At 36.9% G+C, this 26,277-nt stretch overlaps 1 protein-coding gene across 1 annotated transcript; it reads right to left on the bottom strand.

The window, feature by feature from the left end:
• Positions 1-7,334: 7,334 nt before the first annotated feature.
• Positions 7,335-23,956, bottom strand: si:zfos-911d5.4. Its single transcript, XM_041974125.1, has 7 exons — positions 23,676-23,956; positions 23,331-23,452; positions 22,095-22,195; positions 21,688-21,836; positions 20,618-20,846; positions 20,164-20,378; positions 7,335-8,694 (listed from the first exon to the last, which is right to left on the bottom strand). The coding sequence occupies exons 2-7, from the start codon at positions 23,438-23,440 to the stop codon at positions 8,527-8,529; spliced, it is 972 nt and encodes a 323-aa protein (XP_041830059.1). The 5' UTR covers positions 23,441-23,452; positions 23,676-23,956; the 3' UTR covers positions 7,335-8,526.
• Between the last annotated feature and the right edge of the window lie 2,321 nt (positions 23,957-26,277).

The following is a 26,277-nucleotide window of genomic DNA, read 5'->3' as shown; positions in this document are numbered from 1 at the left end:
GAATCCATGGTTTATATAGTTGACTATATTGTCTGAGAGCTTTAGAATGTAGACTGAAAAGTGGACTAGTGAATTACTTATAATTAAAACCCAAAAAGTATATTCAAAGGCTGTGGTGAATGATTGAAGTATATTCAAACAAAAGGTAAGTAGGCATATAACAATACAACCCTCTGATAATGCATTTACCCTCAAAGTCCTAAATAGGTAGGTTATAGGAAAAAATTGCCACTATTTTTTGGATAAAGCAGCAACAACTAATTTTATAATGGTTTTCATTGCCCTTGTTATAGATTTGGAAATGCACTTTTTTTTTTTTTTACCATGTGTTTGAACTTCAATCTGTGACTAAGCAATGAAAAGTCTATGTTATTGAATATAAAATACATTTGTCATTTCCTAAGTGCATTCTGTCTGGGTGATCAGTGATTGTGGTGCATTATGGAGCAAATCAATGACACAAAAAGGAGCTACTTTCATAAACAGCTTTTGATTATTGGGCATTATTAACTATTCTGAATTCAGTAAAGTGAAAAAGTGTTGTGCCCATTGACTCAGATACAGATTAGGGAAAGTAATGTGGATGCAGAGATCAATTCACTCGTGTAATAATGTTTCTGTATGAACTGTGCCAAGGCACTGAGAAGTCTGGTACTAATTCATCATTGTCCACACATTATATTATTATTGACGGTTCTTGCCTTGGGCAAGTCCATTTGTTTTTCAGTTTTGTGACAGGCAGCAGAATGCTGGATGGAGCTTTATTCTGCAGCTCTGCCAGCAGCCTCACATGTAGCACTCTCTTAGTTATATATTGATCATCATGCTTCCCAATAATCTGGCACCTGACACATTTCACAACATTATGTGGAACAGGTCAGAGGACAGTGCTAATAAAACAGCATGATGGATGTTGTTATTTGCAGCATTAACCTGGTATTTACGTGCACATGACTGCAACCCTGCAGACTCTGCTGGGATTGTAAATAAAATTAAGACCTGAGCTTTCACTGAGGTGGTTGAAAAGCATGAAGGTGACATGAATGATGCAATGCAGCAAGCATTTGCAGATTGGTTTAGTTGTCATTTAAAATTACTGTAATAAGAGAACAGATCTGAAAATGAGTAGTGGCTATAAAACTAGGCCCCATAACTCGAATAGACAGTCTAAAAAGTAGATGTAAATCTGCACAATAAGAAACCACACATAAATTTATATTTGATTTATATTTGATAGATAAAAGTGATAGTTTTCTCTTATGGATTTTTGTGTTTCTTCAAAAAATGAAACAGCACATTGTGTGGTAAAAAAAAATGACACCGTGTGTGAGCATGGTAAGTGAAATCATGAGAGAGGTCTGAAACACCAGGCGTGAAGTGAGCTGTATGACTGCGAACTCTCTGCTCTGCTCCCTATCCACTATACATCCATCCCGCCCGGCTAATGTATCCCTCTCAATAGCCAGGGATGAGAGGAGAAAAGACTGCTTGTGTGAAGCACAGACAGCCTCACCGTGGCCACATTCGCAACAGTAATTGGCAAGAAAGCTTCATTTCATTCACTCCTGTATGTCTTTTGTTGTTCTGCAGGTTTTTACAAATGCAGTGCCTTTGAGGGTTGTTTCACAACCTGGCTAATTTCTGCAGCCTGTAGTTACTCATGTGCCCATTTATTTATTTATTGGATGCACAATAGTAGCTTTTTTTTTCAAACTGAAATGTATGAAAATCTAATAGAACATTTAATTGAGTCTTGATGACACTTAATTTTGAATATTTGCAAAGGTGGGAAAACATTTAAACTCTTCTAAATCCTGCTGCTTTCACACTGAGAGCTTCACTGCTGTTCAGTACTGTAGTGGTTACAGAACAGAGGTCGGTGGGCATAAAAGAGATGGCTTGTCTCCTTTCATCATCACATTCTAGTGGTTGTATAAAAGCCTGCAGAATGTAGCATGTAGTTGTATTTTTGCCACGATTACACTTTATCCTGTTGTAAAATGCATTCAGAGATTTTTGACTGTGTTTCATTGGTCCATTATTCTTATGAGCTCTCTTAACCCTCTCACATATGAGTTCTGTATTAACCCATTAAGAGCTGAGGCGTCCTCTGAAAATGGAACTGCTGTACTCATATGTTTTAACAGGTCTTAATGGGTTAAATATAACTGCTTAACTACTATTTGCTTTTACAATTCATCTACTGCATATGTATTCAATATTACTTCATATTTCATGTCCCTTAGCTTTTACAAATTTATAATCTTGTTTGGTAGTAGCTCTCAAATGTTTCAGCTTGTATCCTGTTTAAACATGGTTGTGTAACATGAGCAGTTTAATTTATAGGTGATTTTTCTTTGGAATTGTTTACGTTTTTTTTTTTCTTTTATTATGACTAATAGAATTTTGTTCTAAATTCACAAAACATTTTTCAACCCATCAGGAGTCCTGACTGCCTGATTAGGGACTCTTATTATCTAAAAGGTGAACAGAAGTGTTGTAATTCTGTAGTATGAAATAAAAAAAGAAAAGGCTAAGTTACATCATATAACCCTGGCAAAAATGAAGGAATTGCCACACTTGGAGGATGTTCATTCTGCTTTTTTATTTAAAAAAAAAAGCTAATAGAACACAGATATGGCATGAAACAATTTATTTAATATCTGAACATTCTGGCTTTACAAAACATTTATTACACATATTCATACATTTTCTAATCTACTTCAGTGTGCAGGGGCTGGAGTGTATGCTAGCCGCCATTAGGCGAGGTACACCCTGGTTGCCAATCATCTACCCTGCAGCCATTTATAAAACATGTCTATAAAGTTGTCGTTGTTGTTGTTGTTTTTTTTTTAAGTCATTGCAAATTGCTTGCTATTTTATTTGTTAATGTTTTTTAGATCAATAATAGAAAAATCACTCAACTGTGAGGGGAAAAAAATGGAATCTTCATGGAATTTGCAATAAAAAAAAACCTAGCTGATTGGCAGGAAAACATATCCCCAGCTAAAGAACTGTGAGTTCAAACATGTAGAAAGGATTGGAAAACTTCTTCAAGAAGGTAATTTATCTTAGGGTGTGGCAAAAAATGTCTAAAATTAGGAGCAAATACAAACAAAATAGCTAGGTTGTAAAAGGGAAACATTTATGGGTCATCTAAGGAAGCTCAAAAGAATATGCCTATAAGCATTTATATAATATATATTATATATATATATATAAATGCTTATAGACCAAACTGAATCAAGAAAGTTGGATTTACACCCACAAAAGCCAAACATAAATCATCACAGAAGAAAAAAAATTAACAGCAGGCTCAAGAGAAACAGTCAGGTGGATGATTGGACAAAAAGTGATGTTCAGTAATAAAACATACTTTTGCACTGGAAGAGGAGGCAGAAGTCCTGCTGTCTTGACTCTTGCTAGGAGCTGTTTGTAGTGGAATTTAACTAAGTACAGTTACTCAGATATAAAACAGGTCTCTCTTGTAAATGAGACTTTGTCTCCATGAGATACAGGGTAAAAAAAAAAAAAATTTACTGAAGTACCTGTTTGACTTTTACTCAATGATCTTTTTTTTTTTACACTTTCTGTGTATTCTCCGCATTTAAAGGGAAACAATACTATGTCTATGTGATTGCTTCAGTTATGAAGTAATTTATAAAGATTATGCACAAATATTTTGAAAAAACCTGGATAGTAGGAAAAATTAAACAAAATAAAAAAAATCTTTTATTTAGCTTATGATGGAATTTGAAGTGGAGCTCATTAAAATTTTGTATACGTTCAATTAGTTTCACTTAAACTACCTACAAAAACAAAATGCTGCTTATATTAGTATTAAAATATTAGTTAATGACTTGGTAATAAATCTAAAGTAACAAAGTACTAATAATATGCCAATGTCACATATTTCGTCTGGAAAGAGTATTTTTACTTTAGATTCTTAAAGTACATTTCTATTCTAATATTTAGTTAAGCGATGCTGCAAAATTTATCTTATTTGTAATAGAATATTTATACAGTGTGATATTAATATGTAGAACTTTACCCTTTATATAAATTAAATTACTTACTTGCTTTTGGTTTTGTTTGTTTCTTTGTTTGAATGGGCACTTTTCCTTAGAAAATATTAAACCTGAGCTAAGTCAGCATTTCGGCTTTTAACTCAGATCACAGGTCAATAATTTGTTATTTTTTGAAGGTGAAAATCTCTGGTGAATGTTTTAAAAACCTGTTCAAATGCAGTCAGTGGGATGCACGTGCAAAATCCCAGATTAAAGCCATAAAATGTGTGTTTTCAAAATTTGGGCTTCTATTTAGAAAAGCATTTTTGCAAGTAGATAATATACAAAATAAGGTTTAGAATTAACTGCTGAATGTAAAATCACAGGTAGTTAGGAACATTTTGAGGTTCGGTTTATGCTCATGCTCTGTAAGAGTCCCTGTTCCCGCTCTTTAAGTAAATATAGCTTTTTACCATGGGATTAGACTCTCAGTGCAATGCAATTTCTGGAGTACTCAACAGATGAAATAGGTTTGCATCTCGGAAAATATTAATGTTAAAAAGAGGGCATTGACATTGGCCTGGTCAGAACCTTTGAGTTAGCCGAGCTCAAGTACCAAACTCACACAAGATGGAGGGTGATGGGGTCAAACTGTTGAGTTTGTGCAGTGCTGAAATCTGTGTTCAAATAGTAGAAAGGAAGTGCAGGAAAGATTTTGGACCGGAAACTGTTATGTCCTGCATTAGCATGTAAACAATGTTGTTGTGGAGAAGCTAAGCAGCTGGTCCAGAAATTGTCATCTGAAAGAGATCTGTCCTTCAGGGTAAAAGCTGCTCTAAAATATCCAAATCCAGTACAAAGAAAGAGCCAAAAAGGTCACCTGACCTTGCAACTCTGTGGACAGTGCTGAACAGTCAGAGGTCAGAGTTTAACACATGCTCTACAGATTTCAGCCTTTCTCACTTTGTTTCCCAGGTTTATTGCTCACCAACAAAACATGAACCTTACAGATGAACAGGGGTTACATCGTATATATGCACGCACTACAAGTGTTATTTATGGCTGATTCTATTCTACCATGGATTCATTTAAATTCAATATCCAAGAGGATTTTCATTTTAACAGAACCCTCATTGATTCAGTTTCCAGAGGAATTGCTGCCTGGATCAGTTTACCTTGTTACCTTGTCACACTGTGTTCTGGTCTGATCTCCATGTCCATTTCCGCTCAGCTTCCCCTCCCAGTCACCACCATGCTGCTCAACAGGGTTTTCTTTGTCCCTGTGTCCAGTCATCCATCCTTAATCTCCAGTCTTTTACCATGCTGGAGACATGCTGCATGCTTTCAAAGAACACAGTGAGCTGTTGATGGATGCTCTCCATCTTCTTAATAAGGCTTTGAAGCAACCTTGTGGCCCACTGGTGACAAATGACTATATATGAGGCTCACTAATACAAATCCTTTACAGGTCTGCTCAGATATGAGAAGAAATCAATAACTCTTGGGAAGTAGTCAAGTACTATGTACAGTTGTATCTATATACAAAGCTGTTTACAAACATACAGTCACATGGAAAAGAAAGCGGCCCTCTTTAAGTTCTTATGGTTTGTGCTAGAACAAAATCATCTAGTCATTACAAGGCCTTAAAATTAGGGAAATACAACCCCAGATGGACAACAACACATGGCATATTACACCATGTCATTATGTATTTCACAAAGACTAAAAGATGTGCAGGTGTTTAAAAAAACAGCAAAAAAATAAAAATAAATAAATAAATGCAGTTGATTAACTGATCATCCGCAAATGTGGTCACCTCTAAAAGAATATGTTTTGCCAGTTGGCTGGCCTGAAGATTTGAGGGCTTTGTTAGTACAATACTAAAGTGGAAAGGTAAAAGATAGAGAAGCAAGTGTAGTTCAATCTGGAGCACAAACAGCTCATACTAATAGTCAAGAACTATAATGGGCTTCGTTTTGCAGCTGCAGGACTTCAGCACCTTGCTGTCGATCATGGATTCCTCTGTATACCAAAGCATTCTAGCTTAGGTGGCACTGCGTCATGCAACAGGACAATAATCCTAAGCACACCAGCAGAAGACAACAGAATGGATGAAAATGAAAACAGAGAGAAAAAAAACACACCATGATCCAGTGAAAGTTCAGACCTCTGATGAAATTATGTGATGGTACCTTAAGAGAAGTGTACATAAACACATGTTCACAAACCTCAACAAACTAAAGCAACATTGTAAAGCAGAGTGGGTCAAAGTTCCTCCATAACATTGAGAAAACATTTTGTAATATATGGAGTAAGTGTCCGCTGAGATTCAGGTAAAAGTAGCAAAACTGATTTGTCAAAGCTTCACAAGACAGAAGACAAAGTCAAATCATACAGCATATTGAACCCAAGTTTTTGAATGAAGTCTCATGGAATAGCCTGCAGTAGGTGAGTCCCTTAATGTCAACATGACATTATTTTGATGAAGACCCATGAATAAGTGATGAAAACACCTTCGGTAAGGGACTGATAAAGCAGGACAAAGGATTAAACCAATTCTTTAGTTAGATCCATGAGGCTCAGTCTTTCTTTTTTTCCCCCCACAGGTGCATGTGATCCTTCCCCACCCCACATATACACTTATATCCTTGTACACTCCCACTCACACACGCACACACACACACACACACACAGACCTCCTAGTCTCATCCCCTTAACACACCCCAGCACCTCCCTCTGCAATCCGCCGATCCCCACTCCCCTACACCCCTCCTGCCCCCGAGCCATACCCAGGGCTCCGAGGCAGCAACCAGACACCAGGGCATGCACCAACTCACCCCATGGCAGCACATCCGGGCAGGCCCAGACCCCTGCACCAACCGAACCCTCCACCACAAGAGAGGGGGGCCACCCCCAGGCACCAGGGCCCTGAACCCGCAGCCAGGGCACCCCAGGATAGCCCGGCCACCTGGCCCAGGGCCGAAGCCCACCAACCCAGACACTACCAGTGGCCCCGCCCCACCACCACAAGGCGAACCCATCCGCAGACCCCCCACAGCCCCCAACAGGGCCTGACACAGAGCCGCCCCCACTGTTCAGTCTTCAGGGTGGGGATGGAAGCTAAAGAGTCTTTGGGTGGAAATTTTTCATTGTAAAGTCAAAGAAAACACTTTTTTCCATGCAATTATCCAAAAATAAAATTATGTTTGCTATATTGACCTTCTATGAATGTGTCGCTGTGTGTTAGGATATGCAGGAAAAAAGAAACGTGGAGGATTTCACATCAATCCAAACAGTATAAACAATCACATTTTTTATTTCATCACTAGAATACAAACATGAAAACACATTAAAAAACAAACACGGCCATGCTAATAAACCTAACAACTCAAAAGTATAATTAACAATCATGCCTCTGATGTTGGCTTTCGACTTGAAAGTGCTTTAAGTTTGAAAGAAAGAAAAAAAAGGAGTTAAACATTCAAATAATGGTTCATGAAATTAAACCAAAACTTGCATACGCTAATAAGTCGTAAGTTTTGTAGTAATTTCAATTATGTTTTTTATCAATTTGATACTATCAATATAATTTGTCCAGTGCTATGGAGACAACAGTCCCTGAGTGATGCTTTAGTTCCCAAAATAACAGGTTTTAAAAATATTCATGAACCAATGCCAAAAGGACAGTGCTGCTTGTAAGACCACCACTGATCTAAACGGCTTGAGTATAGTGTAATGATGTTTCAGATAGAGATGCTACGCAAAAAGATACCATCAACAGAGAGGGCTCATTTAATTTTATTAGCTAAAGGCACTGATATCTTGATAGAATTAACTAATTTTGCTCACTAACAGGCCCTGTAAATACAATTGCTAGCTGTTAGCGCAGCTGTGTAAGCCTGGTAACTGATGGAAAGTGGATCAGACATTGTTATGAATGGTGCTGGTGGCTCTGCCTGTGCACTCTTGAATATGTTATCTCTGAGCAGTGGAGCATATTAATAAATCACCTTACAGTTACACTCTCTAAACAGACTGCAAATAACTTCCCATTAAATCCATTAAAGGAGTAACATGCTTGGTCCTTGTCATGCCAGCAGCAACCCATTTTTAACTGCCATAATTAACACATTAAACACTTGTAGCCTGAACTGGTGTGACACAGTCAGATGCATAATGATTAATTAATGGCTAGTGTGGGCCAGCCCTAGAAATTCAAAACAAGAGAAAGTTAATCAGGCTAATTGTCTGAAACCATCTTCATTATCATACTGTTGCCACTGAGGACCAGAGAATTGGGAAAACTGGCATATGGGCCTTTTTTTCTTCTTAGCAGACACAATTTGAATTTCTACTATTAGTACAACACAGAAAAACGTCAACACCGCATTAAAAACGCCCAGAAATAATAATAATAATATAAGATTCTTTTCCATTTGCGCATTACTTATTCAGAAGGCTTCCTTTCCCTTAAGTGCCATGTTGTGATGTCTGTCCTCTTCCAAGACACACCCTCTTGTTATTTGCTGAGTGTGATGCTGTGAATGGTGTTTGCAGTGATTTTGGCATCTGCTTCCTCACCGCTGATCCTGAAGATCACAAAAGTGTTTGAGGGGATGGTGGTGGTGGCATTCAGTGACTTGCCCAGCCATCTGTGAGTGCCACGCTTATACATTTTAACTGTAACCTGCAAAGTAGAGCAAAAATAAAAAAAAGTTAGTATTCACTAAATTTACTTTGAAAAGAGAAACTTTATTCAATTAGATGAAATTCATTATAGCCCACTGTATGATTTATTATAACATGTTCATATAAGGCCAATTCATAAAACACTGCCTATATAAATAAACCAACAGATTGCATCTAATCTTCTCTTTGATTCAGTTTCCTGTCTTGAACATGCATGAGCCAAAGGAAGACAGTGAAGAGGGAAACTTTTGTAACAGGAAGAAGCCTTCAAGTACAACCAGACTCAGGAAGGGCAGCCATCTGCCTTGACTGGTGATGTAAATTGACAAATGCACAAAGCAATCTACATGATGTGTAAGAATTAGATTAAATGCAAGTTTATAAGTTGTGAAACAGAGTGAATACACTTTAGAACTAGAAATATTTTTGTTCTAAAAATCTGTTGGATATTATAAACTGTTAATGGCCTGACTTTATGCAAAAATGACTTGGTTGATGTTTTTAATGACAGCAGTTTTTCGGCTTCTTTCTACACTGAAAAGTAAATTGTCTTGCTTAGGCACAGATCAGAAGTCATAGCTGGTGTAGATGTTGTCTATATGGTGTGTTTAAGTGCCGATTTATGAGCAGAAGCTGGAGACATGAAGTGACACAATGCGCCTCTGGTTTGGTGTGTCAGGACCTTTACATTATAATTCAGTAAACTGACCCAAAGTATGTCACACCTTTGTGTATTTCTTTTTTGTCAATATAACGATATAATTAAAACTTGATAACCTTCTAAAAAAAAATAAAAAATCTAGTTGTACATACACACACTGTTTTCAAGCTTTTTTTTTTCTTTTTTTTTTAACACACAGTGGACATAAATTTAAAATCAGAGCTTTTTGTACTGAATTTTGAATAGTTTTGAATAAAATTTAGATTTAGAGTCAAATCAATGTGCAATTTTTAAAGATTTACATCCTTAACTTAGTCCTAATCGGCCACGACACTTAAATCCCTGACAAGTGAAGTGACTTGATCATCTCCTTACAATAAATGAATGAATTTATTTTGAACGAATGAAATAGAAAACTATATACAAAAAGAAAATAAATAAATAAATAATATTTCATCAACAATCATAGCATAAAGAATGAATGAACTGAATTGTTCTTCTAGAAAACCTTGGGTCCTGGAATGCAGATATCACCTTTACACCTACTACACACTTTGGCACCGTTGAACCGACCATCAAAATTTGCCAGATCCCAAACTAATGCAACAACTGCAAGATGCGGTGTGACAAGCCTGATTCACACAGGCTCATATCCTCAGAACCCAAAGGATCCTGATGCCAACATCACAGGATACCATCAGAGGTTCTGTGTACATGCTCCAACATGTCAGAGCTGTCTATAGGGTGCCAGGAGGACCTTCACACGATAGTGCACATAGTCTGAGTGTGGTATGTAGTCCAAATGTCTTGAAGCTGAATCACATCTTTACCTTTTTTTTTTTTTCTGGCTAACGGCTGAAAAACCCATTGTTGTATAAATGTTGATTTTCTGGCTCTTAAAATGTCTATGACATTAATCAATATGCATAATAGTTTTCAGTATAAATAAATAAGGCAAAAGTTTTCAATTTGGTCAAATGTGTTAAAAGGTAGGAAAAAAAAAATCATGAAAGATTAAAACTCCTTAAGAATTATTTAAAAACGAGCCTTTTCCATCAGCTTGCTGTAATATTGAGTATCTGTGCCAGAACAGTGATTCAAACACAAATCTGTAACAGAATAAATAATAAATTAACCTTGTTCTCAGCATGAGCTTTAATTCTCTTCTACATCTTGAATGGAGTCATATCCCTGGTGATTTTATGTAGGTTGTAGGGCATAATACGCTTTAACACTACATCAAAACTGCCTGTTACATTTTAAACCCGACAATGGAAGCCTTAACTAGATTTAGACATGCAGGTAATTGAACCACATCCATTTCAAAAAGAATGCCACGCTGCATCTCTTGTTTGGCTGCATTTACAGGGGATAACAGAATATTACAGTGCCTTTTCACAGTTCCATTTTCTTTCACTTTAGCATTAGGCAATTTTTCAATTATTATTTTTTTCATGTACTTTCATCCCCAGCTCTCCATAATGTCTGGGCCTTTTAGTTAATGCTAGCGGCAGTCAAAGCCCAGTATATTGGCCCTTGTCCATTTTGCAGGTCATTGTGGAAGCCCAATAGGCCTTTTATTACGCCAACATCAAAAGGCAGATAAGCATTAGAGGTGGGGAAAATACCCTGCACTAGATATGTTCCCTCTTTCCTTTGTCTGCTATTGAAAGTGATCATTTTAATAGTGAAGAGGTTGCTGAGCTTTGGGGCTGATGGGAAGTGCGACACCCCTGACAGCCTACGAATATGAGCAAGTCGATAACACACCATGAGCACACAGTACACCCTCAGCACCTGCACGCTCTTGCTGCTAACCTAATTATCTACAACAAAAGCCACTGAGATTTCAGACACACATCTTTCCACCATTTACTTACTTATTACTGTGCATTAAAAGGGGTAGGAAGATGAAAAAAACTAAACAATTGTGTCTTATATTGCAGCCTTGGCTGAATGCCACATGGCTTGTTTTACAATAGCATCAGACACTTCAGAGTCAGCGAGTGTCTATTAATTTAGAAAGCATGGAAAGATAGCTTCATGACAGCTGGTGGCTCAGAAGCATATAAACCAAGACAAAAACATCAGAGAAGAATTATTCTAACAAATTGCAGGCAGACATCATCACCTGCAATCAGCAATTAACTAATTTAATGGGACTGAAGTTTAGTAATTCCATCCTTGTGTTACTGCAGAGGCACAGACAGTGCTCAACAGAAAGAGGAAAAACCATTATATGCTGAAGTCATGCATTTGAAGATCTGAACACCTAAATTATACTAATTGAGTCTGAGGAAGTTTATGTTCCCGCTATCTTTGCCATCAGTTATTAATTATCAAGCATATAATTAAAAAAATTAAATAATTAAAACACTAAATTTGTTTGATTATCTTAAATAAAGGAGATAAAAATGGAGTCATGTTTGTCATAAACTTAAAAAAGAGGATTTATGTGTAGTGTCTAGATTGCCTAATAGCCAAGTGTTGCTCAGCAAAAATGGCATATAGGAACTGTCAATGCATCTTGTCCTCTCAGCTACTTGAGGCAACTGCTTGAAAGTTAAGATACTGTACCTACTTAAAGAGCAATCTCAATCCATTACTTTTCATATTACTTCTTTTATCTTGATTTAACCAGGACTCTTGACTCTGGAAGTGTCATAGAAACAAACAGCCAAAGATTGACACAAAATCAAAATATAGCTGTAAAGAATAAAATACTCAAACAGTATAAATATATAAACTAAAGAAACAAAACAGAGTTAACAGAGTTAACAATCAATCATAAGATTTCCAGACAGATTTATTTCCCATAAGAGGAAATGCAATTTGTCACAGCTGCACCATCTTCAACAAACCAGGATGAACAGATCAATTGCTACTAAGACAATATCTCACTTTGCCTTGTGAACTTTCAACAAGTGCATTAAAATCATTGCTACATCAAGCACAAACAGGCCCAAGTGTCTGTGCGACTGTGTGCGTTTGTAACACTTCATGTCGAGGACAAGACCCTTGGGGCTAAGGCTGGGTGTTGCACAAAGGGCTGAGAGTTTACCTAACAGTGTCTACCATGATCTGCCTCTCACTTTCAGTGTCGCTGGAGTCATGTGAATGACATCACTCCTCACGTTTCAACAAGACAAACTCCCTCTTCTTATTTACTGTCTGCAAATGGTAAAAAAAAAAAAAAAAAAAAAAAAAAAAAACTGCCTCTGGTTCACTCTTCACCTTTTACCCTCCTAAACACAAGACGACGGCTCCTTTTTCATCCAAAAAGAAACATCTCCTTTCAAATCGCTGATACTGATCTCCTGTTGGGATGTTTATGGCACAGATTCAGAGCCAGTTTGGTGTAATGACAGTTTAAGAAATTTCGTACTTAGCAAACATCATGAATTTATCACTAACACATTGTAGGCTTACCTGTGTGTGTTTAAAAGTAATTATTAGCAATAAGGGCCTGACAAGTCTGACAAATGTGATTAATGAGAGGAACTGTGTAATTGGGTAGGGATGTGTCACCACCTGCATGTATTGCCATTCACAAAGTTCAGATTTTTCCTCTGATAAAGTCAAAGAATCCCAGTGGGGAATCAGTGAGCACTGCCTGTTACCTGGAGCCATCGGTGCTGTGTTTCAGGTGAACTCTGAGTGAGCGTAACGCCACACCAGCTTCAGACGACGGGCTCTTTGTTGTACGCCCTGTCTTACCAGACACAGATGGGGAGGAACACCGAGCAACACACCTCTGCTGCACCAAAGCTCTTTATTGTAGAGCCAAAATATCGTGGAAATAGAAAAAGGATTTGTGAAGCAGTTTGTAAAATCTCAGCTTGGTTTGGCTGATTGTATAAATATACTAAATCACTTTGTACAGACAGGTGTGTATCGATAATTTAATTCACCTGAAAATGTTTAATTTTCTGAATTGAATCTGAGTTTTCAAATCTTCAGTCCATTATTTAAATGTGCACTGGGTTAAATCCAATTGTACTAACATATGATAATTCTGTCTAATTTAGTTATTTTTATCTAGCTTTCAGCTCGATGAGTAAACATTAAAATATATCTACAGTGAAAATTGTTAGCTGTGTTGGTTGTGTAGTAGTAAGTAGTAGCAGTAGTAAGACACAGCTGTAGATTAAGCTGTGCTGATTTGACTTCATTGGGACTTTAAGTATTTATTTTAGATTACTGGTGGAAGTGGAGCGATATGGTTCTATAATTACTTTCAGCAGATTCATGACTTAAATTCCCATAATTTCTCAGATTGAGTCTGGGGTATGTGGACAACTGCTTGCTGAGAAAATGGGAACCTGTGTTACATTAACTGGTCAGGTTATAGGGACAATAAAGAAAAGAAAAAAGAAATGGGTAAAATTTGCAAGTTTACAAGAAAGCATTAAGTAAAGTATAAAGTATGAAGTATATTTTATAAAGCTATAGTATTCTTTGAGATTTATTGCCCATTGTGTAAGATTGGAGTTGCTGCTCTACTTCTAAGTAACTGACTGGCCAAAATAAAAATAAAAGTCACATACTATAATTAAGAAACACATTCACAATGGCATTGTTTTGCTATACTTCTGCAATGTCACAAAATTTATTTCCATCCAGTGTTGCATTAATTTTTCACCAAGATGAAGGGAGAGTCCGACTACTCAACAAAGCCTTCTCCAGGACATCCCAAAGATTCTCAATGCGGTTCAGGTCTGGACTCTGTGGTGGCCAATCCACGAGTGAAAATGATGTCTCATGCTCCTTGAACCACAGTATGAGCCCCATGAATCCTGACATTGTCATCTTGGAATATGGCCGTGCCGTCAAGGAATAATAAATCTATTAATAGAATAACCTTCTTGGATTGTTTCAGAATCAAATCTTTATGCTTCCTAACAAGTTGAAACCCTTCTCTCTAGTTAGCCTCATTGATTAGTGGTTTTCTTAAGGACACACAACTGTTCAGTCCCAATACCTTGAGTTTCATGTCATATAGAAACATTTAACATAGCAGTGTTTACCATCTGATTTCACTAAACATTTAAGAAATGACCAGTTACCATCATTCAAGAGGTTTTTCTGACCATATTTCTTCCTGGAAGACAATGGTTACCCATTATGCTTCCAGTTTTTAATAATGTGTTGGGACTGTTCTTATCCCAGTTTTAGTACTTCCTGCAGTCTTCTTAGATGTTTTCTCTGCTTGATGCATGTCAAAGCTTTGACCTTTCTCAGACTTACATCTTTTCCACGATCACAGGATGTGTCTTTCCACATGGTTGTTTAAGAAATGAGAAGCTACTCACCAGTTGAGGTTAAATAACTTGTCACCAATGCAGTAATTATCCAACAGGAGGCTTGTCCCTATTTGCTTAGTTAAATCCAGTTGGCAACTTGTTTTTGGGCCAGGCAGTGTATATATGTTCAGCAACATTATGTGCCCAAATATGCAATATCTATGTATTTTATGTAATTTGTTGTTACAACTTTATGTCTGTGAACTAATGAGTCAGAGAAAATCCGGAACCAGTGATTGTTAGTAATTTTCTCTAAGAGATTTATAAGCAGGTAAGGCTAAAACATTTAGCTATTCAACAAACTGACTAATTATTTTAGGGCTTTAGAAGTCCAGTAAATAACATATTAGAAGTATCCATGCAAATACTTCTTGTATAAAACACTCAGACATCATAACTTGCTTCCTGCATATGTGGGCTGTCCATTAAGATGCCTAAACTTTGAGTTTCTACGTCAATAACTGTGTTTGTCTAAAGCCATGAACTGAAAAATAAATAGCTGCTTCCAAACAGCCAGCCTCAGCTAACAGGAAGCCATTAGACTCTCGGCAATAACCATTTACATCCAGTCAGCCAGCTCTGACTTTATTTCCATCCACATAAGTGCATTTTCTGTGAGAGATTAAAATATGAATCCCCCTCTTTTTTTCCTGAATGGGTCTGGTTGTCTGGCTGACTTGAGAGGGCACAATCTATGACTGATTTAATTTTCTCTTTACGAACATCTCTAACAACATTACCCCCAGAGCATACACTGACTGCCCCCATCTGACTCCATTAACTCCCAAATCAGGTTTAAAGACCATATTGATGCCGTCTGTTATTAAGGGTGATTATCAAAACAACAGACAATGGGCCAAAGTGTCTGTTAACTAGTTTATCCTTAATTTCACATAAATGTAACAGATGGCAATGCTGTCAATTATATACTGTATCTGCTGCACACAGCGGCTACACATCGTCTGGATATATAGCACATTGGCCTTGACATTAAAAGAAGATGCTCACAGGTGGTCAGAGGAAAAAGGCAGCACATAAGATAAACCGTGCATATACACTTCAAATACAGAAATGCTCCAATAACCTCAGGTGGCATTTCCCAGCTGTCAGGATTCTGCTATAACACAAAAAGTAAGGCAAACTAAAAAAAAAAAAAAAAAAAAAAAATCTAATTTCGGTGCACAGTCCACTTCACACTCTTAATTCTCCTCAATTAACAAGAATGGCTTTTGAAGCTGTAATTAAGTGCCTCTGCTCCACTCTGTCCTCTTCATTATTCATGAATCCCTATTGATCATATTTTACAGCCTGTTCTGTGGGCGTCTCTGCAATATCTTGCATCCACAAAACAAATAACTAAACTCACAGAGATAAAATTAACATATTAGTCACTGATTAAGCAAAAGTTGTAATCCAAAACTAAAACCAGTGTTTAATGTCAAATGTGATGATGATAGACAATCATTCAATGAGAAAATCCTGAATGAAGTCTATCGATCTTAATAAATATGATACAGCCTTGAGCTCTGCAACAATGCCATTGCACTTGTTTTTTTTTTGTTTTTTTTCAATGGCTTTCTATGGCTGTTATGTGATCATATCAGCAGGTCTGCGACTGCTATTATTTTTATTATAGATAAGCCTAGGGACTATTATCTCTTTTTGGTTGTTTTGTCTGTAAATGTTAAAGAAATGGTACATACTTAATCGTTTCCCAAAGGCCAAAATAAAGTAATTAAATACTTTATATTTGATAATTCTAAAAAATATATATTTTTAATTAAAGAAGAAAAATGTATGTTTCACGTAAAATAATAATAATATTTTTTTTAATGGACAAAATCGGCTATTCAAAGCAAGAGGAATGAAAAGTAACACATTGTAAAACTTTTTAGTTTCTTTTATTATTGTTTAAACATGTCTTTTCATTCTCTTGCTCGTTCAATAGATATTTTAAAGGGATATCACACCAATATGAACAATATCCCCAAACACTACTAATGCATTTTCCATTTTCTTGCTTTCTGAATAAACACTATTCATATATAGTTTTATCTCCTTGAAAACTGTGTTCTTTCTGCATTCAGTGAAATGACTTTCCAATGAATATTAATATCTTGAAGCTTTATTTTAAATATGTATTCAAATTTACTCAAAGTCCACCTGTGTTAAGTAGCTATGTGTAAAACATGAACCCTAGAATCTGATGTTTAACTAAATTAACAGAGGAGTGCTTGAAGGACCCTAGAAAATGACTGGTTGTGATGGTGGCATATGAATTTTGAGGAAACACATTGAATCATCTTCAGATTGACAGATGCAGAATCTCTCCATGGGACTCTTCACTGAGCGTCAGTGCTCCAGAGGAAAAGAATTATTTTACTAAGTTTAATCACATGCATCATTGCCTTCCACTGTATGAGTGCTGATGTCTTAACTAGTTCATTACAGACACTTGTGAGACTGCAGCACTCTTCTCTTGTGTAATTGCATGGTTAGTTCTCCTCTGCAGCTTCCTACACACACTCTGCTGCAAATTATTCCCAATTCCAGTTGTGTTTCAAGAGCAATCCGGCAATTACAGAAATTTGAACATCCTGTTACTTAGTTACTTCACAGTTTTCATTTATGTTGTAAAATGCAACTATCTTTTTTTAATGGAATCCATTGGAAAACTTTTTCTGTAAAACTTTACTGTAGAAATGATCCTCTCAGATTTAATTTGCACTCAGTAATTCCTAGGATCAGTGAAGTTTGTGCGAGCAACAAACTAAAATTTCCAATCAAAATGCACATTCAGTGCAACATCTTTAGTCTCCTTTGTATCTCTTTTGTTTTGGGAAGGCACTTGGGTTTGAAGATATTCATTCAGATGTTTTTTTTTTACTTTTTGTAACAAGATACACAGAAAAAGAAGTATTTGCTAATGATTATAAGAAATGATCTATAAGTACAAATTACTCTAAATTACTTACTTCTGCTTTTTTTCCTTACATAAAAAGGGACCAAAAAGTCACAGTGCCTGCAGATAGGATCTATTAAGGCAGCAGAATTTGCAGGCTTTGTAAATAGCCTGCCCCTGGCCTTTTGTGTGCCTCCATTCATTATCACCACAAAGCAGTTGATGTCTCCCCTCTCCTCTCTGCCTTTTCTGTGCAAAGCTCAACACGCACCAGGCTGTCCATTACAGCCCAACGACACGTGCAGCCTGGGAGATGGCCAAACAGAGAGGAATGTCAGGGTGGAGTAAATTAACAAGCTACAATTGTAAGGAATCTGTAGTCTGTCAGGGAGACGAGGTGTAGCTACGGCAACCCAGATCGGCTATTTTGTACATTTCACCGTTAGCTTGGATTAGATTAGATGCTGTTGTGACTTTCTAGCTTTTTACCTGGTGGATTTACTTCCATCAATGAGCTGAGAAGGCTGTATAGTCAAGTTACAATTGAAGGAACTTAATTAATCTCAGCTATGTAAATAGGAGCTTTTTGATATTCAGGGACTTCTCCTAAAAAAACAAGATTATTTGAACTGGCACTAAGCTACATGACACAATCAAATATCAAAGTAGGAGACGACATCAAGATGAACAACATAAGTAACCTGCACTTTAAATCATGACACAAATAGACCTTCAGCTCTTTTTCTGTCTCCTTAACACACACACACACACACACACACACACACACACACACACACACAGACTGTAATTACCCCTCAATCCATACAAATTGAATGAAGCCAGAACCGTGGTCTAAGAATATAGACCATAATTAATAAATTACATCCACTCTACTCAATCACTCTCCACTTTGGGGCATGCAGACATCCCATTCGCTACAGAGTAATTGCCTTAGCTCACAAAAAAAACACACCTAGTGCCTTCATAAACGGTGGCTTCGTAAATGCATCCGATGCCACCTCTTACAAGCAAACAGATGCCATAGTGGAACCATAGGTCGTATCACACATCTTTTAGCCTGTGTGTTTACAAGTAACAAATCAAAAGTATGCATTATTTCTAAGCCCTGAAAATATGCCTGGGGGAGCTATTAGGTTTCTGTGCCACCCCCCAGCTTTCCCTTGCAGCTGCTGCACATGAGCAAAGTGCCTTTTTTTTTTACAGACAGAATAGGTGACATGGGCACTGAGACAAAAAGTTTCAGTTTATTGACCAAATATATGGAGAAATTAAATCTACTTTTTCTGTAGCATTAAGATTGAATTACTAGACTCTAACACTTGGTTTTGTAAAAACAAACACATTAGCAGCTTGTTTACCACATCCTCTCTTTTTAAGAGAGCGCTACTCACAGTACCTCCATTTACAAATATTTCTTTGAAAATAATATATTTTGCTGTTGCTGTGTGTGTGTGTCCCCTTGGGCTAGAAAAAAGCTCGCTGGAGACTGTCTAATGACTGCTGGGTCATGTATCAAATACACAGCAGCTGGAGGCGAGAGGGGAGAGTGCATACAGTCTGGGTGTTTGGGGGGTGGGGGGTGCAAACTGAAGCCTGAGTGGGCTTGTACGGGAAGCCCAGGCTGAGTGTTTGGGTACTGAGGGTGGGTGTGAATCGGTAATGGATGCCGAGCCGAGGTCATACTCCTTAGTCTTGAAGTGGTAACATTTACTTCATTCAGCAAATTAACTGACAAGTAGGGCTGATGAACCAATAGCAAGCAAAAATAAAATAATATTAATAATTTTTCGAATGACGTTAAGTGAAAAATTTTAAAAAGTGAAAACATTTTAAAAAATAACTTTTTTTTCCTCTAAAAATGAATTAATTCAGTTGTACATAATGTATTATCCTGCAATGAGATTTAAAAATGCTAAACAAAATAATATGAGAATGTGACAATACTGAAATGATCCTTATTTGGAGTGTGTAACTGTATTGTTTTTTAATTAAAACAAGAGAGCTGTCGTAATGAACGGCTTGCAGGCTGCCAGAATTAATTATCTCAATAAAAGAAACAGAAGCATTGAGGTAGTAAGTGACACTTGAAGCGTTAATAGAAATTAACAGTGAACACAAGAGTGAAGGCAGCCAAATGGATTTTAAAAATGCCTTATTCAGCTCTATCTTTATTATTAAATAGGTATTTCTCAGAAAATTAATCATGACAACTGTATCTATAAATACTGAACCAGGAATTTAATTGGGCAATGCTTGTTTATTATTTTTCTCATTGCAGAGAGCTAAAAATACAAATTTGCTTTCTTTGAATTACTCTAAACAGCCCAAATATTGTAGCCACATAATGTGATATTTATACAAAATTCAGAAATAAAAGATGTATCCTAAATTACTTTAAATAACCATGGCATTGGTGGCATGTTCATGAAAATTGAGTGAGACAGTTATAAGGTACTACTGCCACCTACTGGTTAATACTTGGTTTATACCCCACATTTTCACTCAGAGCCTTTGACGCTACATTCAGCGCCCAGTTTTTGAGTCCATTCAGGTGAACCAGAGACAGTTAAGTGGACTGACCTGAGGAGCGTGTCCCAGCAGAGCCCACAGTGAATCAGTAGTTTTTACTTTGGAAAACTCAAGCCTGTCCGTCTCCTGGCGGTTGAGCGCAATATACTGGCAGCCCTGATAGTCTCCTTTCAGCTGCTCACCACAGTGCAGCCGCACCAGATCCCATGTTCCCACCCTCTTCAGGACCTCCCGCACTGACTCCATCTGCCTGTACGACAGATGACCTGTAGAATGGAAAATTCAGGCTAAACTGGTAGTTTCCCCCATCAGAAACCAGTTTCATGTCATTTTGTCCAACACAATAATTAATTACTTGCTCAAAAAACATTTAAATTTCCTTTTCCTGATGTGCAGAAGGCATCATAAGTCATAACAAAAAATTCAGCTCAAACAATTCAAAAACAAGATTTGTGTAGTATAACATTAATCAAAATTAAATAATGTAAATATTTTAAGGACCAACCTGAGATCCAGGAGGGAGTCAAAGCATCTGATATCCAGGTCATATAGCCTTCCTTAAAAGATCTAAGGAAGTCATCTATTTGGCTGTGGGAGATCAGCTCCGTCCTCTTCATCAGCTCTTCATCCAGCTTGCAGTCTGGGGATAGGAAGATGATCCTGGGGAAGAAGAGACTGTGCCGCACAGACACTCCACTCCTCTTTAAATGGCTACATAAGTTGGCTGTTTTGGTCTGGAGGAGAAAGATACAGCACATCATAGTCAGTTAATGGTCATGTTTATTCATTTTTCCATTCACATAGTGTATTTGTAAAAATCTTTGGTGTCTTTAACTTTAAAAATAAGAAGTAGTGATGGCTTTATACTACAATTGGTTTTGTTTAGATTGTCACACTTTTTCATGCTGCTAACTTATGAAAATAAAAACACAAAAATACTTTACTTTAAAAGCAGTGCAGCAGAAGTTTATTAATAAACCAACCAATTACCTACTGTTTCCTACTCATAAAAACAAGCATTGGAGTGTAATGTCTCAATATGCCTGTTGCATAATTCTCAAAGGCATACAAAACCAATTAAAAAATTATATAACCTCAAATTAGCATTAAGATTTGAGCTGTGCTGCTTTGTGTAGGTTAATGAAGTTAATAGGTTCTTTTTAAGCAGAACTATTTCAATAGTGCAGCTTGTGTTTACCATCACACTCTTCTGTTGCGCTTCAGTCCAAATGAGCACCCATAGAAATGGAAATGAATGACTCCTCTAACAGACTGAGGCACATAAGGTGACAGCTGTGTTTAGGCACCTGTCTGCTTTCACCCCCATCCCCTCGGTCCATAAATAAAATGATCAGAGTGCCCACTTGTGAAGTTTAGGAAGCCCTGCTGTAGTGTTTGAAATTTACATATAAATTATTTTGGTGACTCAGAGTCTCTTAACCCTGCTGCAGTTTGTATGAAAACAGTGAGTTGGACAATTGGTTGGACCTTGGGCTTAAGTGTGCCAGACAGTTTGACATTTTTTTTTTTTTTTTTTTTTTTGCATTGTCAACTAATTGAGTCATTTTTTTTTACCATGATAGCTTTGAGGGGATCTTGAATTTGCTCAATGCAGGTGTTGGTAAAGTTTTGGTCCTCTTCTTTTACTTGCACATGCCAGTTTTGGTTGTGAGCAGATACTGTTCCCCTCCAGGGTTTTACATCTACGCAGAAAATCCCTTGACCTTAAGAAAAATTAAAGCATAAACATAAGTGTAAGTGTACACACACTTCTAAAACTAGAGTTATATTATTGGTACTTGCATTGGTCATTTGGAGAGTCAAAATGAGATTGATTTTACCAGTAAAATAAAAGGAGAAAATTAAACATGATAGAAAGTTAGCCAAGATGATAGAAAAGGGCTAATTAAAAAAAACAAGATAGCCCCTCACATCCCAAAATCTACATTATAATTAAATGTAATTTGATCGTGTATTCAAACCTGTGAGGATAACAATGTTGATGTCATCTCTGGCTTTCTGAAACTGGTCAGGAACACGAAGACTGCAGTAAACATCCTCCTTCTTCAGCCCAGTGAATCTCCTACAGCAGAAGTGCAAATAAGAGTTAAACATAAACCAAAGAATATATCATTTGTTTTTTAAAATGTAAACATTAAGATGACTTTTTTACACTGCAGAAGCACAAGCTGTAAACCTAATGGTATATGATATGTTGCCAGTTTATTAAACTCAAATGTCTTTTAGCTAAACGCAGTATTCACTCTATTTTTAGCCTGTTTTAGCCTCCACCAATCAAGGAAAACATCCGTTTCTTTGGCTGCTAAATGCTCCACCATGTTAATCTATTTATTCTGTGTAGTGATGGACATGTTATGTGCAGCAGATTGTCAAGCAATGTCAACAAGAATAAGTTCAAACAAAGAGATCCAAGATGCTAAATTGGTGAGCAAGGAGAGTAAAGAGTAAGGTGTTAATTCTTAAACCAGTTTATCCGAGCAAATAAGTCTTTTCACTTTAAATTTAGAAACTATTTTTTGGTTCTTTTAATTTAATGCAGTTCTGATACGCATGATGCAGCCCCTGGTTTAGAGTAATGTGTTACAGCTAGCGATTATGTCCAACTATAACATGAAACTATGTTGGAGTGAATCAGCTGCAGTTTTTCATCAGCTGGAGCTACTTTCTAACTTTTTCTAGGATTGTGATGAAAGCTGTTATTATCTTTTAGTCAAGAAGTTACTGTGCTTTTAATATAATAAAAGTAATACTTTTGCAATGAGAGCATTTTCTTTTGTTTTCTTTTAGCTTTTTAAAATCAAAACATTTCACATGCTCAAATGAATCTAATAAGGAGTGAAATAGTAGAGTCAGCTTTATGATGGCAGAACCAGATTTAAGATAAATGCTGTAAAAAGTTCCATGTGTCACTGTTTGTTTTTTAAACATTAAAGTGGATAATAAATATTCTGTCACAGGAGCCAATTTAATACTACTCGAAGGCAGTCATTTTAATATGCCAAGAGATTATTGCTACATTCATACTACAGCATCAAGAGATGCAAAGATCAATCTGCTCCTCCCTCCTCCATTTTTCTAAAAAAAAAAAAAAAATTACAAATAACATTTTATGTCTGAAAATGTACACTGTTTTTTTTTCTGTCAAATCCCTGCAGTCACAAGCAGCGTATAGCTGTTTGGCTGAGCTTTACTCTTACATGGCATGCTGTAAAAAGTCAGGTAATGTTGGCTGCTGCTGCCTTTGTGTTCCTTCTGAAGTTTTAGAGATGAGATGAAAGTGGGTGAACAGGTTTCCAAGTTGAAGCATTGTAGTGTTTGTCTGGAAAGAGAAAAATGAAAAGTAAATGACTATTTTGACCACGCCAACGCTGTTGTCTTATAAAAGCTCACTGCAACATGAAAGGTTAACAGCCTTGTTGACGATACTAAAATTTCAACTTGAAGTATCATGAGAACAAAGAGCAAGAACAGGACGGTGCGCTGGACTTGCACGAGCTCTTTATATATATAAAAAAAATGTAAATAAACATTCTGGTACATACTGTTCGGGTCTCGCGGAGCTTTAGAAGAAGGAAAATTTCAGTTCCACATTTTCCCGGCGTTCATGTCGGTCTACGAGTCTTCTTCCAAATGCTGAGTAACTCTATCTAGGAAAACTGTTTCACAATTTCAGCGTCCCCCTTCTCCTCTCCAGCTGCATTTCCAACCTTCCTGGAAGAAGTAAACAAGAGACCACGTGCACCATCTGCAGCGTCATATTTCCACTCGTGGAACCGTGATGTCTAAAGTCGTCAGCAGTGGTGCATTTAGAGAGCAATTAATTTTATTTCTACGTAATAATTGGGATAAAAAAAAAAATAAAAAAAATCAAAGCTATCTGACAGTTTGGTGGAGGCGGAGTTCCACATTCAGCCACACTGAGTAGTAATAGAGATTTAGCCCACACAGGTTCTTCACCGCCTGTTTGCACTTTTATGACACGTGAAAATGAGTCTCAGACGTTTAGGTTTTGTGGAGATTTTGTTGTTTACGCGTGGCCTTCTTCAGTTAAACAATGACTACAAAAAACGTAACCCGATGAAGATGTAAACATTGTTTAATGTATGCAAAGGTTCAGAAAAATGAGGATGAATATCAGTTGTCAGACTACCTCTAGACAGCCAATTTGAAGGCTAAAATTAGCTTTAAAGTCTAACTTTGTCAATCTTTTGACACAGATTCAAAGTATGAGTCAGTATGAAGTATATTCTAATCTTCAGGTTACAAGTGTCTTTTAAAACTTTTAAAATGTTTATATAGTTGATTTACAGAGGTAATAAAATACTACTTTTGTCCATCAAATAGCTATCAGCCTTTAAAATCCTGTTTTGTTTGTTTGTTTTTGTGTTTGTTTGTTTTTTTAATTCCAAAAGTGTGCTTTGAATTTCTGTGCTTCTTAGTTTAGGTGGTACTGTGTGTGTGGAATGAGTGATTTGGGGTGAGGTGCACCCTAGGTTGACCTGCCCATCTCTGCTATTTTTTATCTTATTTATCTGATTTTAAATCATTCATTCTCTGTGCCACTTATTCCAATTCAGGGTCTCAGGGTAGCTGGAGCCTTATCCCAACAATTAGCAAGAGAGGGGCAGGGTACACCCTGGACAGGTAGCCAGTCCATCATGGGGCCAACACATAGAGACAAACAACCACTCACTCTCAGGGGAGAATTTAGATTGACCAATTATTCTAACATGCATGTCTTTGGACAGTGGGAGGAGCAGAGGACCAGAGAGACCCCACAATTATACAGATAGAACATGCAAACTCCACACAGAAAGGCCACCTCAGCAGTTAAACTTTGAACCAGTGACCTTCTTGCTGTAAGGCTGCTGTACTAACCTACTAACCACCACACCACTATATGGCCCTGATTTCAAGTTAATTTTGCTTGTATATAGATATTGTTTATAGACGAGTATTTTTGCATGTTTCTAGACAACGAGGTTAAATCAATTAGGAAAAGATTGTGAGATTTATCGAAACACATGATGGTTCTGTTATGTTACGGGTGTACATTGCTCCTTCTAACACTGAATATATCTAACGAATGATAAAATGAAAAGATTATTGTTGTATTAAAGGTGTAGCATAGGTGTACACAGTCAAAGCTCTTGGATCTTTAAGGTTGAAAAGGAAATTGTTGGAAAGGAAAAGGTGGAGTGTTGTAAATAAACAAGTCCTGACCTTAACCCCAATGAAAACCTTTGGACACAAGGATGGACCCATTTAAAAAATCTGTGATTGTGGAGTGTATTTATAACCTCTCAGTTTAATAATCACTTGATTCCAAGATGTGATCAAGGTTTCTTGACTGCTTAACATGGACATTTAGCATAAAAACTCCTATTCATATTTAACTTGTAGTTGGCCACTGAATGCACACTTTGTTTTAATGTTCATGTTGTACTTGCCTGAGCATGTAGGAGGAAAGAGATGAAATGCATTTTTTTTTATCTGAACTCATAGTCAGTATTGACTGCTGGCACATCTAACAGGGTTCTCACATCCTGCACGAGCCTACAAAGAGGATATTACAAAAATGATGAAGAATATTTAATTCAGCTGTAAATACACACTGAATATCTCAATGTGGTGATAAACAATATCCACACAGCACAAAAATGCAATGAAAGAGCTTAATATCAAAAGAAGATAGCCAAATCAGCTCATATGGGCGCAATGAAAGCCAATAAACAGAGCCACTCTGCCTGTCCTGACCTTCACTTCTGGTTTAGATTAAGGCGATAAAGCAGGCGCAACCTCAATAAAACCCATACAATGGGGTAAAATAAATAGATATTAAATTAAAGCAGAGGCAATACTGGCTGAACTGCTGCAGGAATTCAAGAACAAAAGCTGCTTTGTACTGTTTAATATTGTCCACAATCACCACCTCGTGATACGTTTCCAATCATTTCCATCTCCTGCTTTGATGTATCAACACACATAATCATCTTGTATTGGAACTTGCAAATGACTTTTGTGTGAGAGCAGCCATATTTATATATTAGATGTGCTCTGTGCTCAGTTTGGTTGTTTCGGATGGAGTTAATATCAGATTTATCTGTTTCGTCTCTGACTGTTCAAAGGATGAGCTTATGGTGT

This window comes from Melanotaenia boesemani, chromosome 21, assembly GCF_017639745.1.
Source record: "Melanotaenia boesemani isolate fMelBoe1 chromosome 21, fMelBoe1.pri, whole genome shotgun sequence".
NCBI classification, from domain to species: Eukaryota; Metazoa; Chordata; class Actinopteri; order Atheriniformes; family Melanotaeniidae; genus Melanotaenia; species Melanotaenia boesemani.
The sequence above is the reverse complement of the archived record's forward strand: the minus strand, read 5'-3'. Positions and strand labels throughout refer to the sequence as shown.

Bases quoted from the DNA above. Each gene is read 5' to 3' on its own strand.
- si:zfos-911d5.4 (XM_041974125.1), bottom strand. From the start codon at position 23,440: ATGCTTCAACTTGGAAACCTGTTCACCCACTTTCATCTCATCTCTAAA. The intron at 20,847-21,687 runs GTAAAAAAAAAT...TTTCTCCTCCAG, and splicing joins ATCCCCTCAAAGCTATCATG to ACCAAAACAGCCAACTTATG. The intron at 8,695-20,163 runs GTCAGTCCACTT...TCTACTTTGCAG, and splicing joins TGCTGGGACACGCTCCTCAG to GTTACAGTTAAAATGTATAA.